The sequence below is a fragment of the Maylandia zebra genome, linkage group LG5, assembly GCF_041146795.1.
Source record: "Maylandia zebra isolate NMK-2024a linkage group LG5, Mzebra_GT3a, whole genome shotgun sequence".
Taxonomy (NCBI): domain Eukaryota; kingdom Metazoa; phylum Chordata; class Actinopteri; order Cichliformes; family Cichlidae; genus Maylandia; species Maylandia zebra.
The window spans coordinates 16,421,357-16,438,871 of NC_135171.1; the positions used below are offsets into that span (position 1 = coordinate 16,421,357).

At 40.2% G+C, this 17,515-nt stretch overlaps 2 protein-coding genes across 3 annotated transcripts; both read right to left on the reverse strand.

The window, feature by feature from the left end:
• Positions 1-877: 877 nt before the first annotated feature.
• LOC101477812 (cytokine-like protein 1) lies at positions 878-2,593 on the reverse strand. Its single transcript, XM_004545188.4, has 4 exons — positions 2,388-2,593; positions 2,259-2,303; positions 1,798-1,944; positions 878-1,699 (listed from the first exon to the last, which is right to left on the reverse strand). Exons 1-4 carry the CDS (start codon positions 2,532-2,534, stop codon positions 1,598-1,600), a joined length of 441 nt encoding a protein of 146 aa, XP_004545245.1. The 5' UTR covers positions 2,535-2,593; the 3' UTR covers positions 878-1,597.
• Positions 2,594-3,189: 596 nt separating this feature from the next.
• On the reverse strand, positions 3,190-17,444 carry LOC101477337 (limbin). 2 transcript variants are annotated; one of them, XM_004545186.4, is made up of 23 exons: positions 16,909-17,444; positions 16,154-16,226; positions 15,699-15,880; positions 15,537-15,593; positions 15,256-15,442; positions 15,058-15,158; positions 14,864-14,929; positions 14,585-14,719; positions 14,257-14,396; positions 13,759-14,083; positions 13,089-13,328; positions 12,735-12,910; positions 12,350-12,509; positions 12,055-12,231; positions 11,653-11,951; positions 11,190-11,364; positions 10,310-10,453; positions 9,869-10,096; positions 9,489-9,721; positions 9,323-9,410; positions 9,020-9,195; positions 3,965-4,066; positions 3,190-3,724 (listed from the first exon to the last, which is right to left on the reverse strand). In XM_004545186.4, exons 1-23 carry the CDS (start codon positions 17,131-17,133, stop codon positions 3,328-3,330), a joined length of 4,086 nt encoding a protein of 1,361 aa, XP_004545243.2. In that variant the 5' UTR covers positions 17,134-17,444; the 3' UTR covers positions 3,190-3,327. The 2 variants fall into 2 exon arrangements, with proteins under 2 accessions (XP_004545243.2, XP_004545244.2); XM_004545187.4 differs by lacking the exon at positions 14,585-14,719.
• Between the last annotated feature and the right edge of the window lie 71 nt (positions 17,445-17,515).

Genomic DNA, 17,515 nt, shown 5'->3' on the forward strand with positions numbered 1-17,515 from the left:
GTCAAAAAATTTAAATGAGAATGTCTAATAGGTAATGCTGTACCTTACAGGTAATTTCAAGCACTCCATTTTATTTTTACACTGATATGAACGGAAACCAAGGACTTGCATCGCCACAGAGGCCGGCATTCAAAACACCATGACCTCATCCAAAATGACTCATAAAGCAGATCTATTCATAATTGTTTGAATGACATCCAAGCAGTAATATAGGGCGCTGAGAAAAGTGCTGTATACATAAAAAGCAAAATTTCAGCCTGTGATGAGAAAACAGTTTCACACTTTGAAAAATGTATGTGAAAAGAGGACAACTTTTTCTTGTACATTTTAGTTTTGAAAGGTCAACAAATCCCAGAATTCTTTTCTGTCTGTATAAATTAACAAAAGTAGGAGATTTTCCGTAGGTTGGTTGTGTGGTTTCAGCAACAGAGGGCAGCAAAGGCCACAACTCACATCTGGGAAGAACAGTCTTGAAAATCCAAGATTTCAGCATAATTATTTGTCCAAGTAACCTTGTGTGGCCAAAACGCCAAAATGAAATAAAAAGTCATTTTGTCTGTGGATTTCTTTCAGTCACAGTTAATGGGTCACATTTCAAAACACATTCACCGCTTACTGAAGAGACAAATGACACAGTGGTAACTCAATACAGAACAGCTTTAAATAAAAAACAAAAAGCTTTCTAATTAAGTTAAATTAATCAATAAGAGCTGAATGAAAAATAAGTTAAGAGTATGAATAATGTTTTCAGGGAGGGCTCCTCTGCTGACTCACCCTCCAGTTCTTTTCTTTTTGTTTTTATAATCCCTTCTTTCCAAAAACAACTGGCAGACATTTTTTTAATAACTCTGAAGAACAAATCAACAAGGGCATGAACTCTGACACATAAAGAGAGGGTTTATTGCATATGTGGGTAATCATGGGTAAGTACTCATAAAAGGCAGTGAGTTTCTCTCTCTGACAGTGATACATCTGTTATTTTACATTCAGTCTGCTTAATGCCGTTGATCCATGATATTCATTCAGCATGAGTACAAGCAGCAGAACTGACACAACTCTTTCAAACCCTATCAGAAGGAACATACTGTACAAGCATGGCTTAGATATCTATTTCTTGCATAACACTTTCCCCACCATGTTCAGGTCTTCAGATGTTTACAAAATGCGTTACAGTGCTCCCTCAAATACATGTTTGTCAGGCTACAGGTTGCGACAACAACGATATATTTCTCTTAATGACACGCGGAGCTTTGATCAGCCCTGGTAAGTAAGCAGCGGTTAAGGCTGGCTCCCTTGGTTTGTTATTTCAAGGTTTTCATCGGCATGGTTGACATTCAGCAAATTTCCTGTGGAAAGTTCTGCACTCCTTGCTGGAATGTAGCCATGCATGTCCAATAACATGAGTGTGTACCCAACTGGGTACAGTGTGAAGCAGCACTGCGTGCACTACCAAAGCCTTATGATGTGTTTATGCTGCATCTGATACACTTTAGTATGTGGTGTTTATGGTGCATGTTCTACCATTCTACGTGTTGTTACTGTGGTATTTATATGAATGTAACAGCAGCGTATGCCCGGATATCTGTGTTTTTGTTGATCATCTGTCCTCTTGGAGCAGCTGAAGCCTGTCCTCTGCATAGTAAGGACTGGTGTTTCCAGTATCAATAGCCTGGCAGTCGTCTGTGAAAAACACCAAGTCCTGCCAAGAAACAAGAAACAAGAAACATGTGGTGTAGCTGCTCTACTTGAAAACATAAAAGCTCAAAAAGAAACCCACACACACTGCGGAGTGCTTACCCGATAACAGATTCTGGTGATGATGCTGTAAAGGTTCTGGATTTTGCGCTTCAGCAGAACCATTCTGGGTTTCTCTCTGCAGTACTGGTTGGGATGGTTCAACACCACGTAAAGAAAGTCACGGAGCTTGGTAGTGATGCAGGAGTTCTGGAGTCATGAAACAAGTATTTACATTCAATCTCCAAGAGAAATACTTTTTTTTTTCTTTTGCACAGCGGCAGCTGTCAAACTGCAAACATTTGCACATCAGGTCAAATCAAAGCTTAAGATTTTGTGCCTCGGGCATTCTCAATGCACATATCCAAACTGTACAAATTTGCCACAGGAAATATTTGTCGTCTGCCAGTTTAACAGCTAAATTAGTCAGTTGATTTTGTATTAAATTGATACATTTAGTGCTTCATTTACTGGGAAATTATACAGTAAGAGAAAATTGAACATTTAAAAAATTAACAACTTACATGCACGTCCAGGAAGATGGCAGGCAGAATCTCAGCACATGTTTTCTGCAACCCAGCAAACATGAGAGTTGAGTTAAATAACTGGTGGCATCAAGATGCCAAAAGCGCCACAAACGTAGACTCTCTTACCGTGCGATGAGAAGTGTGTATTTTATCCAGCAGCATCATGATTTCTTTGCTCAGGTCGAGAGCTCTGGAGTAGCAGGTCGGAGGTGTGCACTCCGACAGCCACACGAGGCTGGAGAGGCACAGGAGAGCTGCGAGTCCCAGCTTCATGTCGGATAACGCTCTGCAGGACTGGACTGGTAGAGGCTGTCAAGTAGTACAGAGGAGGGCCGGCTGCTGTTTTAAGGATGGAGTGGAAGAAAAAAAACACGTAGGATGACGTGGAGGAGCAGCACAGCTCACACAAAAAAACCCCAAAAAGACATTTGGGATCTTCTGCGTTGTGGAGAGCAAATCAGCCATGTCTAAATAGCAGCGGTGACTGATTTCTCCCTGCTGACAATGGGCGGACGGATTTTGCGGTGTTTTCTGTCCTACTGCCCGTCATTACATAAAAGCAAGATATTAAGGAGAGCTATTAATCAAAGACTAAAGTCAGCCACTTTGTACGTTAAATCATCTGACCTGCAGTCACGAAGTTCATTAGTAGAAATCACAGGTGTGAGCGTGTTTGGAAACTTTGTATCCGTTTGTCCAATGTAGGGCTTTTAACACAGATGTTTGAAAGTAGCAGCTTTCTCATTAACACACAGCTACAAGGTTTCACTTTGGCATGTTCCTTTCTCCTATTATTGATTAGTGAAGTTTTGCCTTTTGGGAAGATGTTTAGGACAACATAACAATTTATTACTCAACCAGTCATTTCTGACCAGCTTATTAGCAATCTGAATTATTGAGAAGACAGGGAGAAATGACTGGAAACAACTTAAGCCAGCTGATTTTATTAAAAAATAAAACAAAGTCAGATCATATAAACACTTTGAAGTACCAGATTTTTTGGAGCATGATCATATATAAAATACCATCCTCATTAAAAAAAATAATACAAAAGGCAAGACAAATTTCAAGGTAGGTTTGTTGGGGCCACTGAACCTTTCTTCAGATTGAGGAAATTCCTCTTCCTTTTTCTATTTGGGACATCTACACTGTTACATGATTCAGGTGGATCCCGGAAAACAAACAGCTTTTCCCCGGTTGCTGGGCTCCCCGGCGCACAGCAAGCAGAGGCTGAAGGCGTGTGTTCCTCTGCTTCCTTTACCGTGTCCACAACTTCTTCTCTTCCACTGTCGCTCTGCTGCTCTTTAACAGGCAGCCCAGATTTATAAAGTGGCTGCTGTGCTTTGCTACAGCTGTTCTTCTTTCCCTTCTCCTTAGTCAGCAGCGGTGCAGTATCCCCTTGAAGCACAAGACCGGACCTGGGGAGCAGTTTTTCCATCAGACTTTGCCTCTTTTCCTGGAGTCTGTGAGATTTGGAGGACAAAGGAGCTTTTGTTAGCAGGACTAGAGTGTTAACGCGCTTACCTCATGCGTGTGGTCACCGCAGCCAAACCATGCAATCCGACAGGCACATTTCACTTCAATTTAAGGATCTGACAGTAATATCTGGTGACCACTAAACTACAAATTAGCCTTGGCTGTGGTGTAACATGAAGTCTTTATATGGTGGTTGGTAGAAGAACAAAGAAATGTGTTTAACTCACCCCTCTTTATCCAAAGCACAACTTGGAATATTCAGCATATTTTTATGCACCACATCTTCTCTCAGTTTCACAGGAAGAACTCTGTTCAGCTCCTCAGCACACCTAAACAAAAAGTCACCAACAGAATACAAAACTGTCAGCTGCTTTACAAAGTCTGCAGACAACTGGTTTAATAAAACAATTCCTAACTATTCACACACTGCAACAATTCATCAGTTTTGTAATCTCACATTTAGAGAAAAATGATTAAATATTTTATCTCCTTCGTAGTAGGGTACAACATGTTAAGCTGGGAAGTTTAATTAATAAATCCGGATAAGTCTAACTGAAAAAACCTTTAGGAGAATTACTATATTTTTAAGATTGCCTTCAAAACACAGAGTCGGTCTTAGGTAGGCAGTCTTTATTTTTTTTTTTTTTGGCCTGTCCCGTTTGGCTCTTTTGCCATCAGAATTGTTGTCTAAAGGCAAAGAAAGATGCCCAACGGATTTACTTTACCAAACTGAATTGGAATGTTTACGTTTTGTTTCTGTTTTTTTTTTTCTTCTCGTTTTTTTTTTTTCCTCCTCTCTTTTCCCCCTCTTGGTTTTATGCTGCTCACCCCTGTCCTTGGTTTCTTTCTTTATTCCTTTCACTGCCTCGATCACCTGCTTCGACACTCATCCACAAACATCCTTTATTTCGACACATACGCACCATGCGCTCAACGGCAGCACATTTACATCAGTCAGACAGCGCACACAGTCATATAAGATACACACACACTTAAGCCAAGCCTACTCATATTAGTAACTATGCATACACAAAGTCAGACTCAGGGAGCATCTCGCCACACATTTTTTCTCTCTCTCCTTCTCTTTATTTATGAACAAGTGACGTATTCTCTCCACCTGTCTAAGCAACGCACACAGCATACATCCCTAGTTATACACAAACATCTATGGGTACACTGAGGTTCATTACATGGAATATAAATGGAGCTGGCTCCAGAGAAAAGAGGTTAAAAATATTTAACCAACTCAAAAAACTACAGGCAGATGTTGTCCTATTACAAGAGACCCACAGACCTCTTAGAGGTTCGAATGAACTTAAAACACCTGAGTTTCCTAATGTGTTCTCAGCTTGTTATAATTCTAGACAAAGGGGAGCAGCAATTTTAATACATAAAAATATTAATTTCACAGTACTCGATACAGTTATAGATCCAGAGGGCAGATTCTTAATCATTAAACTATCTATACGTGATAAAAAGCTATGTATTGCAAGTGTATATGGTCCAAATGTTGATGATCCCTCATTCTTTCACGGTTTTTTCAGTGCACTCTCTGAACACTTAGATGGCACACTTGTTCTTGGAGGTGACCTCAACCTTGGACTAAATGAAGACATGGATAGGCTCAATACAGCGGGAACTCAGCGTAATTGGCAGTCCACAAATATAATCAAACAGTATATGAGCGACTTTGGTCTTTGCGATGCATGGCGCTCCCTTCACCCCACCAGTAAGGAATATACTTTTTTCTCACATGTCCATCACTCCTACTCTCGTCTGGATTATTTTTTGGTCAGCAGCTCACTGCTGAACAACATTTCAGACACTGAGATTCATCCTATAGCTGTCAGCGATCATGGTCCTGTATCTTTAACACTAATGCACAAGAATAATACTACGCCAAGAAAAAACTGGAGATTTAATATATCACTACTTAAAGATGAAGACTTTATTAAATATTTTAAAAAAGAGTGGACTTCATATTTGAACTATAATGACACTCCCGAAACATCAGCTTCTGTTCTATGGGAAGCAGGGAAAGCTGTGATGAGAGGTAAAATAATTTCTTTCTCATCACATAAAAAGAAAAAAGAAAACAAAAATATTCAGGAATTAGAAAAAAACATCAAATCACTAGAAGAAGCCTACGCGTCCCACCAAGATCAGGAAACATTGAACAAAATACGCAAAACAAAACTAGAATTAAATGAGATAATTGATAAAAAAACAAAATTCTTAGTACAAAGACTACGCCTACAAAATTATGAACATGGTAATAAATCCGGTCAATTTCTAGCAAACCAGCTAAAAATAAATAAAGAAAAAACAACTATATGTGCTGTTCAAGATTCATCTGGGAACACAATATATGATCCGATACAAATAAACAACATTTTCAGGGATTTCTATAAAACGTTGTATTCACCACAAATAAACCCATCTAAAAAAGAAATTGATCAGTTTTTGGACAACATAACTCTTCCAAAATTATTGGACACTCAAGCAATGGCACTGGATTCACCACTGACACCAGGTGAACTCCAGGAAGCCCTGATAAGTATGCACAATAATAAGGCTCCAGGTCCAGATGGCTTTCCTGCAGAATTCTACAAAGAATTCTGGTCGATTCTAGCACCAGTTTTCTACAGAACGTTGTTGGAAATTAAAGAAAAGGGCAGACTTCCATCAAATATGAATTCTGCAAACATTAATCTCCTGCTAAAACCAGGCAAAGACCCTGTATATCCCTCAGGCAGTCTTTATTTTGACAGTAAACAGTGCAAGTCTTCTGGTTTCTCTGTACTTGTGACACTTCATAGACAATATCTGTCAAAATGCAAATGAGTCATCAACAGGGTTTTGTAATGGGGGGACTATATGTGGTACATTAGCTATGCAGCGAGCAGATGGCATGGACAGAACCTCTGAACACCTACCTATGGATTTAATACAGCATGCTATGACAAGTCCTCAAATAATTCTCCTACACTGTAGGTATATTATGATGAATAAGGTGATTTTCAAGTTGCCAAAACTGCTGTTTCAACATGAAAGTCTAAAATCAACATGAACAGTGAAAAGCCAAGAAAACTCAAGACAGCCATTGAACCAAGCTGCCTCAGTATTTTGAGTTTTGTCAACATTTGCTTTTTTGCAGTGTATTAAAGCAAACTGTGGTATTGGATAGAGGGAAATTTAAAGCCTGACCACTTTGGAGCAACCTGATTGCTTTATATTAGTGTCCAAATTAGCAAAGGACACTGACAAATCAAGGGAGACATTTGTCCTCAGAACAGCAGACATAACTACCAACTCTTCAAAACAGGAGTTCACAGACTATATGTGTGTATAAATAATATTTAAATATGAGTCAAAAAATCAGATTTCAGATCATTTTTGGTACTCTGAATGATGTTAGTGCGAGCATATATTTCTAATATGGCTCTCAAGAACACAGTTTTGGCTTGGAGCACACAAGTCCCGCCTATCTGCCGTGTTTATGAGGGGCAGCCAATGGAAAGAGCGCTGGCTTCTTGGATGATGGTCTTAAAGGTGAAAAGCTGAAAGGGCTCCTTTCAGACAGAGGGGCAGCACTAAAGGCCCAGCAAGAATTATTTTGAACTGTAAATCACGCAAAGCTACTGTAGCACAGTCCAGCGAATAAAATAGGGAACTAAAAATGAATATAATAGTCACTGTTAAAATTAAACAATACTATATACATGAATTCTCTTTTCAATAAAACTAAAACAGCTGTTAAGAATTGGTGAACTCCATTCTCCAAACAAAAAGCAGAAACAAAAGAACTAATGAAAAGAAAAACACATGTCTTGCATATTGTTCCAAACTTTTCACTCCCTTGTCCTTTGGCCAGAAGCTCAGATCCAAAGCATGAGGCATCATTCATCAGTAAAACAATCCAGACTCAGCGGGGTGCACACAAAACTGTTCCAGTGCACCAGGACAAGAGGGGAAATTAAATGATGAGTAAAATCATTTATCTCTTTATCTTGGCTCAGGGAAAACAGCTTTTGTTATTTACATTTAAGACAATACGCAGAGATGGTTGTGTTTCAACTGGCTGCTGGGGAAACACAGAGTTTTGTTTCTTCTCAAATAAGAGACTTCAAATATATTTTCTTAAAAAAACAGAACTTGAACTGTTGAGACTGGCTGTGTACTAGCAGAAAGAAAAAAAGAAAAACAAAACATTATCATTTCCTTAGCAAGACTAGACCAACTTGTTGTTGCATGCAGGTTATGTATGCTGGAGACCCAACTTAAAAATGATGAGAAGTAATTTCATCTAACTTCATTAAATCACTCAGCTAAACAAGGAACAAACAATCTTTAGAGTTTCAGTAAAAGAGCATGACACACATTAAATACTGCACAGCTATAATAGATTAAGCCAAGAGTCAAACTAATAGCATTATGCTCCAATATGTCCAATTTAAATTTCCTCAAAGAACTTCACCGTCTAATGTTATTGCCCTGATAAAAAATTTATAAGTTTTATTGCTCAATCAAGATTAGTGGCTGCACTTGATATTCTGTTGCTTTCTTGTGAGTCATCTACTCCATTGGCCCTTGTGCTGGACTGAACCAGTGTCCCAGCCTCATGTGTGAATCAGACTGAATCTGTAATTTACTCACCTGCTTAAGAGAGCCCCCAGGCTCTTAGGATGTACTCATTATAGGTATCCTACAAAGCCTGAGCACGTTTGACCTCCAAAGTCCAGCTGTGTGCAGTGATTGCTGTGTACAGTGCCTGATAATGGTTAAGAGTAGCATGCCCTGATGCAGTATACCCATAGTGTGATCACTAACCATGCCCAGGCACAGAACTGCAACAAGTCAGTGAAGTATGACTTCATGAAAAATCGTATGAAGTAATGAATAAATCTATAAGGTTGCTGGAAAGACACCATTTCCAAAATCAATGAAAACACAAAAGTTCTTTCATTGTGTTTTCTGCTCCGTTTGTTCTTAGCATATGTATTAATTTCACTCATTAAAGATTGCAATTTTGTTGTCAACCATTTCTACCGGCTCATTTACATTACTTCCCTTTTCCCTAGCAAACTGTAGTGGTTATGTTATTCTGTTCAGATATTCCTTCAGGAAAAAAAAGTTGATTATCTCTTTGACAGAACTCTATTTACTGTTACAATATAATAAGATTCACTCTCATAAGTCAAACGCACTGAACACTGTTGACAGATGATGTATGAACCTCCAGATTCTTATAAAAGGATAGAAACTCAGAACCTGGTTCTTACCCTGGGTGTTCCTGTTCTGCAGACCCTGAGGGAGGGTGCTGCTTGGGGCACAGGGCATCACTGATTGAAAGGAGTTCACTTTCAGGCAGGGTTGGGAGAAGGAGACGTAGGGCCTCCAGGAGAACCTCGGTAGACACATGACACCGCTTGACCAGCTGAGATGCAAAGTCCAGATCCTGTAACGAAGAGCAGTGCAGAGTATTCGTTAGCCCACATTTTGTCTGAACTAACTGGTACAAAGTTTTGATTGCTTTTATTACACATATTATCCAAACACTTATCATGGGAAAAAAAACCTGAGACCTGGTCACAGTTTGCATACAGTCTCTTGAGCTCCATTTGTTCTTTTAAATCTTCCATGCTTTGACTCTTGGCAGTCATTAAGTGAAACCTGAAAACATCAGAATGGCTTATATCAATACCCCCAAAGTCCTCATTGCTCTCTAAATAATGCTGAATAATAGCTTACCTCTCAGCCATCAGTGAAGTAACCTTCTCACGCTTATAAAGTGCATCCTGAAGGATGGCCCCCATCCTGCAATCTGTCTGCAACTGAAACACGGTTTCTTGCTCACAGTTCTCATCTCCCACACCAGAGTCGTCCTGATGTGTTTTACTTGACTTTATAGTGGGCTGAGACATTTGCAGGCTGTCCAACGTTGTTCTTTCCTCCTGAAGCTGTTGCTCTGCTTCCTCTAGGCCCTGTGGCAAAAGTCAAAGTGACCTTCAAATAACCAAGTCTCAGAAGAAACCCAATAATTAAAGATAAAAATGAAAAATTTCACAGAATGAAAATTTATAGGCTTCAGGAGAGAAGCAGCTACCGCACACAAGTCAGATACTACCTACCAAGCAGTGGCTTTGTATACTCTGAGCCATGTCTTGTCTCTCCAAATGCTTCCTTTCTTTGAGCTGTTGAACAAGCAGGCTATGGAGAGTCAGCATTGCTCTGCAGGTCTCCAAAACTTTGGCTCGCCTCTCAGCCTTCTGGTAATGGACGATAGCCATTTGCACAGCCAGGCTGTCTGCCTGAGAGTGCAGATCATCTTCTCTCTCATGCTTCATCTCCTCCAACACCTGCCATATTGAGAATGGATGATTTTCAGTCATCTGGTATAAACTCAAAACCTACTGATGCACAATTGTGATGTTAAACTCAAACTGTCTTCAAGACTTCTGGTTTTCTTTGCTCTGTGAATTTCCTGGATCACTTTAACATGCTGTAAAAATACAGGATGATAATAAATAAACTTAAAAATAAATTATCAAGGTTTTAGGAAACAGCTATACCTTGCTCATTATACTGCTCTCCATCTCCTTCTCCCTCTCATATAGTTGAATCCTATCCTTAAGCTTTTTCTGGAAAAGTTGCAGGTCGGATGTGTCTGCTTTCTGTCTGGCCTCACTGGTTTTCCCCTTGGATTGTGGATTCATCTGCAAAAAGCCACAGTATCCGGAAGGTGGTTGGGAAAGAACTCCAAGCTAAATGTCATGACGTGATCAGAAATGAAGCCACTCTGTGGATCCCCTTTATAATTTCTCAATAACAATGTACACTCATCCAGCAGTCACACAATTGAGGATTACAGCAGTGTGGTTTTCCACTGGTCAGTTTCTTACTTTGAGTTACCTTAAGAATATTATAAAGAGATTCAAAAACAAGAAGATATTAATGCATACTGAATAAACATGGGAAAAAAATTTCCCATGGGAAAAATGCCACGAACTGACTCAAAAGAACTTATCAATACCAAAATGCATAAAGGCCTGGTGATGAAAATGAGATGAGTACTTGCTTTACCACCACATTACATGCCTCCATAAAACGATGCATGCTTTGATCAGCGTTTCCCAGGGAAATTTAATTCAGAGCATTGCCAGCAGTTGAAAAACTGCAGTGCAAAGAAGCTAAATTGTTTAGCCATACTGCTTTAGCTAATGCCTTTTAAAAGAAGAGGGGGAGAAATCTATGACGGCATTGTTGATTTAATTTTAAGTTTAGTGAATAAGGCAGGAAAAAGCCCCCCACCCAATCCATCCACTTTCCAATTCAGGGTAGCACGAACTTTTTTTCAAACTATGAAATGAATGACAATCAGTACAATATGCAATTCTATACAGCAACATTTTAAGAGCATTTAAAATGAGTAACATGTGATTATATATGCACCATCTGTTTCTCGCTCTCCTTCCTCCAAGCTGCCAGAGCACACAGAAGTTTAGTTCTGGCGACAGCGTGTGGCATCACCAGACAGCGATCTATCACAGAAAGACATTTCTGAAACTCCAGTTTCATCTTTAGCCTGTCATCTTCAGACAGAGTTAGCTGGGACAAACACAAACACCTATGATAGAAAGGAAAAGAGAAATGTGACAGGTGAACCAGCTTGACTCTTCTAAACTTACTGGGTAGCATTATCCAATGTATATATTATTTATAAAAGATAAAAAGTTCCTTGGAAGTAAACAGTGTGTGGCATCTGCTACCATTGCAGCTGCTTTAAGAATTCCCACCTGCTATCATCCTAAACCTGTGGAACCAGTTTGTTGTTTCTTTCTTTGATTTTCCATCTTCTACTGGGACCGCATACACAATCTTTAGTTTCTGAAATCAGTAAAATTGCCTCACTGACCTGAAGAAATCTTTGCAGCGTGTCCTAAGTGCCTTCTGCTCCTGTAGCTCTTTCTCCATGTCTTCCTTCAGAGCCTCCCTGGTGGAGCTGAGGATACGCAAGGCTGCCTTGCCTTCCTGGTGCAGTCTTTCCTGACCCACCAGGAGAGCACTCGCTCCCTGTCCTGATCCTTGCCCTGGTTCCATCTGCAGTGGAAAGTCTTGCTCTCCTGGAGGCAAGAGGGCTAATACAGCCTGAGCTGCAGAAGGCTGGATGGCTTTGATGTCTGCTATGGCACCCTGGATCACACGCATGGTGATCTAAAGAACAGGTATGAGACCAACCTCACTTCATATTTATGCAACTTCATGTCTCACAGGAGAAAATTGACACACAAAGTGATGTGAAGTCTGAGTGTGGCACCTTGCGGATGTCTGCAGCAGCTTCCTCATCCAGGTTGTTGATAAGCTCTGCTAGCTCCAAGCTGTGAGCTGTCAGTAAATTCTGCCAACAGTGCAGATGCTGTCCTACCTCTATCCCTCCCTCCAGACCCTTGCACATGTTCGACAGGTCCTTCTGTCTCTGTTTGTGGACCGTCACCTGGACAAGGCAAAAAAAAGGATTTCATTTTTCAAACGGAAATACCTTGCAAAACATATTTTTGACATCAGTTACAATGAATAAATGCAGAGACCTGTGTATATCCACTTTTGCTCACCATGTCAGATATGAGCTCCCTCCTCTTCTTAATCAGTCCACAATGCATGGCTCTCCTCTCCTGCTTCAGTGCCTCATCCAGTCTCTGTCTCAGCATCACCAGCTCTTTCTGAGCCTTCTCCTGTAGGTGGTCGACCTGCACTGCAGGCAGTTTGCTCCCTCTGGTGGAGAAGGGAGCAGAGTACCACAGTGAAACAACTCTAGCATAGTGTACTTGTATTTGTAGATATCAACAAGATTTTTAAAAACACTAGAGCATTTATGTCCCTGAACTTTTAGATACTGCATATTTTGTTTTGTATATATCACATGATTACCAGACATGTTTCAGTTATTTTTTTATTAAGACGCAGGAACATTTGTGTTTTTTTTAAATTGGCACCAACCCCCTGATGTAAGTGAACCAGCTGTCCAAGTTGCTGGAGGTGCTGGAGAAAGTGTCAGAAATCAGGCTGTTAAGGCTGTGGAGGCTGTGCACCAGAAACTTCCTCTGTGCGCTGCGTTCAGCTAGCACATAGCGCAGATTGGCAAGGACTACATCCAGCACCTCCTCTAGCTGATCCTGGATAAAAACAAACAAAAACAAAACAACAACTTTATGAAGTCATCACTATTTACGTCCTTTGTGTTTCATGTTAATGTTTCACCACAAGTGTAGATGTATGCATATCACAACATTTTTCTTTAAACAGGCATGACAATTAAATGATAACTCAACTCAAAAGGCTCTGACTGTTCACCTGACAAGTAAAGTATTCGTGCTGAAGATTCTTGGCTGTGCTCTTCTCCAACTCTCCCATCCTGGTGGCCTCCTCCAGTTCCTCTGAGAAAATCTTGTGCAGCTCCACCCGTCGCCACTCAATGATCTGCCTCTGGAGCTTCGCTGAGGCCTCTTCATGACGAACCAATAAGATGCGTTGAAGCTGACTCTGGCTCAACTTGTGCAGCTTCTCCAGGAGGACACTACACTGAAGAAGTTCCTGAGATTTCAAGATTTCAAAATTAATCTTAAAGTTGTGAAAATGAAATCTTTCTTCTAACACATGTTTATATTTATTTTATTCATAGAAACCTTCATATTCCAAAACAGCTGTTGTACTTGCGGTGCCTCTGCCATAGTGGTTTAACGATTACATTTCAGTCAGCCCTTGATGGCTGGGGTCCCCCATCACAGCAGATAGCTCTACATGTTTAAGTTGGCAGTTTTACGGTAGATGCCCTACACCCTACTACACTACCAGCTGCCAGTGTGACTGAACTGTTAAAAACAAAACTAGTATACACACCTTGATTCAGAACAGATTTCTTCCTTTGTCCAATATCATAAACACTGACCTAGTAGTTTTTGTGTAATCCCATAATGCTAACATCCTTGGCAGAGTTAACAATGCAAAAACAGATTGTTACTACCTGTTGATCTGCATGTTGACACAGAAGCTCAGCCTGGGCCTTCTCAGCAGCCTCTCTGCAGTGCTCTGTTTCCATTTCTTCCCGAGTCTCCAGGTTACACTGACCAGCCAAGGCAACCATGCGAGCCCCTCGCTCCTCCTTGAGCCGTCCCTCCATGCCTAGCAGCTGCCCGTGAAGCACACTAAGCAGCCTCTCCTGGGCTTGAGCACTGGCCTGGCCCTGAAATTGAAGTCTGGCAAGCAAGGAGGACATCACGCCCTTGTAAATCTGAATCCGGATGGCTTCCAGGTTATTGGTGGCATGTAGCAGTGAAGACATTTCAAGACTAAAGAGATAAAACACACAATAAACAGAATAAGGTGCAGGTATTGATTTTGACATAATGTAGAAAAAGGAACAACTTTACAGTAACACAATTAACGATTCATTTTTGTACTAATTGTTTTTTGGTATTGTTCCATTAATGGAAATTAAGTCATGCTGGGCTGATCTACTCACTTTTCCAAAGCCCTGTACATGTTCTGTGGATCCTCCAGAACCATGGTGTCCACAATCTTGTCTTCAAATGTTGCCTCATCCTTGACTGTCTCACTCAAGTTGGAGTCTGCAAACTCAGGGTCTGAATCACTTCTGTTTCTCTGAAGCAAAAGAAACACCATACGGCAGAATGAAGATGAAGAACAAAACAAAAGAACATATACAGACATTACTATGCAAATGAAATATATTGCAATAAGCATTAAGCACTGTTATAGCAACTGCATTTAAATTGTTCATGGTCAATATTACACTTTATCCTTAGGTTTAAGAGATGAACTTGTGATACCCTTTTTTGAAGAAGATTCAGTCTAGTTCTGAGTCCTATCACGTTTATGGCCAGAAACCCCAGCAGCAGCAGCACCATGGTGACAAAGAACCCAGCAACAAATCCAGCAAAATGAACACCGTGGTTAGGATAGATCTAAAAGAGAGACCTATATGTCACACTTACAATTAAGTCCCTTTTATGAACATGCTAAATATAACACTGAAGAAATGACAACAATAAACAACTTATGCTGTCATGTAGATTTTGTTACAAATTAAGGTGCTGCCCCAAACTTACCCTGTCTGTGGAATTCATCCTCAGCGTTAGATTAGCCCTTAATGGGCCAAACATGCTGACATCATTCTGTGGAACCAAGAAAGAAATAAACAACCAGGCTAACAGGACTGGAAATGACCTTATTATCCTGCAAATTAGGATCTAGAAAGCTTTGGTTTGACAGTGTTGCCAATTAGGAAGATTGAAAAAAGTACCTGTGAGGCATTAGAGAAGGTGAGAAAAGCTGGAAGGTCAAGGACTTCGCTCTTTTGACTCCTTACGTGAGCAGTATAATTGAGAACAACTTGAGATCCAGCTAAGTGAGCAAAATAAACATATCAACTGCCGAAGCAGCATGCAGACATAGTCTGGCTAAAAATAATCTTCTTAAACATCCTCATTCCCAAACATACCCAACAACGACTCAATGGCAAATGTCTGGTAGCCTCTTTCCACAACCCTGCCTTCAGATTTTAGAGGTACTAATCCTGAAATCGAGTCCCGGATAGCCACCTGAGATAGGTTGGTGCCACCCACAGGGCCCACGTTGCGAACCAGCAGAAAGAACGTCAACTGAGGGGGATCAGTGTCAAGCTTCACCTTGGTCACATGATTGAAAAATAAATTTATATCAGGTTAATTGGTTCATTAAATGTGCATTTATTTTTAAATTCTTTCAATATTGTTGATGTACCTGTGCACACTTGTGAAATTTTACTCCAAATGCAGCTGGAGGCACTACACTCTGAACCTGCAGGATTATAAAAAAGAAAAAAAACCCCAAAACAATATATATTTAGTTTCTTCCAACACAATTTTTTTGGAATAGTTTAGTAATAATCATGTAGAAACATACCTGAGGCAGCGAGTGGCCCAGGTTATATCGGGTGAGGGTGCTTCTGCTGTTCCTGAGGTGCAAGCCATTTGATACATAGGAAAATGAAGAGTAAAAAGAGTGTCCCCACGGACCAGCAGGAGCTGAAGATGCGAGAGGTCCCCTCCCGAAAAAGGCTTTAGCCTCACCAATTTCCACTGTACCTGTCAGGTAAATGTGTACACATGGTGCTTGAACAGCTTGAAAAAAGCAGCTACAAAAGCTGAAAGAGAGCCTGTATATCACACATTCCCCAAGCAAAACTATTACAGCGTTCATTATGGAAATTTACACTCAAATGAACAACACAAGTGGGCAAAAAAAGCACAACCAAACATTATTTTTCACATCATGGAGTAATGTACAGTTGAATCAGCATATTATTTCATTATTTTAAAAGTTATTTTCTGTGTTATTGGCTAAGAAAAAGCACAAACCATCCTTTCTAAGTAATGGGTCTGCTGATTGTCTGCCTGGGTCATGTTGTATTGAATCCATACTGGCAAGGATCTGATGGGATAAGAGCATTAAGAGGTACACATCTATTATATTAAATATGTAATTATGTTATGGCCAGCAGTTATGGTCAGAGGTTGACATGCACTCATCATGATAGTGATTGTCATGGTAATTTTGAATTATTTATTTTCACCGCTCTTTTTAAAGGGTGGAATACTTGCATACATATTTAATGATTTGGTAGAATTCTCCTTTTCAGATCTTCACTGAGTTCCTTGGACTTTCCCATTGTTCTGAGCACTGATCAATCCATGAGTGGTATCAAACAAATCCTTTTTATGGTGTTAAAAAGAAACTAACAGTTGTAGTCAGTCATGATCACCAAGGAGAAGGATTAGAGAAAATCCAACATAAATTCAAACTTGTGCACACAGTTCTTGTTTTTTTAGAGCCATTGAAGATGGAGCGGTACCATCATTCCACCAGTTCATAGAAATCATTAAAAGCCCCCAAATTACCATGAAAGTCAAGCTCGTGATGAGTGGATGTAAACTTATGACTGCAACTGTAAAAACAACAACAACAAACAAACAAAAACAAGAGTTTGTTACGAAAGAACGGTTAATTTATTTAGATGATGTGAATCAATCTATTGGTTGCTAAATTTAATTTCTAGCTGACAGCTAAACAAATACCATTGGCTTTTTTTTTTTTTTACCACTGAGCAACTCACCCTATGTTTCACAGGGAAAGAAGATGTTGTGTGCCATGATGTACTCAGGGCAGTGCCGTTATAACAAGACTGGTTTCCAGTTGTGTCCTCCAAAACACCGGTGCGCCTTGTTACATCGGGACCGCAACGTGAATATAAAAAGGCTGGAGCAAAACACGATACTTCGATATTTAAGAAATATATACATATTGCGACCCTCTCCACGGTAAAGTGTACCCGAAGCATTCGTGACTTGGTGTGCTACCACCGAGGGAAGCCGCTAGCTAACTGTCTGCATTGTGTCTGCACTTCACTGTGCTGTGGCGACGAAAACATTTCTCTAGATTTTCTTGAGAAACACCTAATGTAACAGCGTCTCCGGTGCTCAAGACCGTCGTCCTTGAACTTTAACATATACGGAGAAACGGCTTACGCCGTTTCAACGATTTATAGACCTAAACAAAGTCAAGCTTCATAATAACCGCTACTGCGGAAAAACTTCGGAAAACATCTCCAAAACTTGGGAAGAACTGTTTAACTCCAAGAAAGTCAAGAGGAACAAAGTGCACTGGATAGTTTCCGGTCTGTGGTTTCAAAATAAAATATCAGCCTAAAATCAAATACTTTT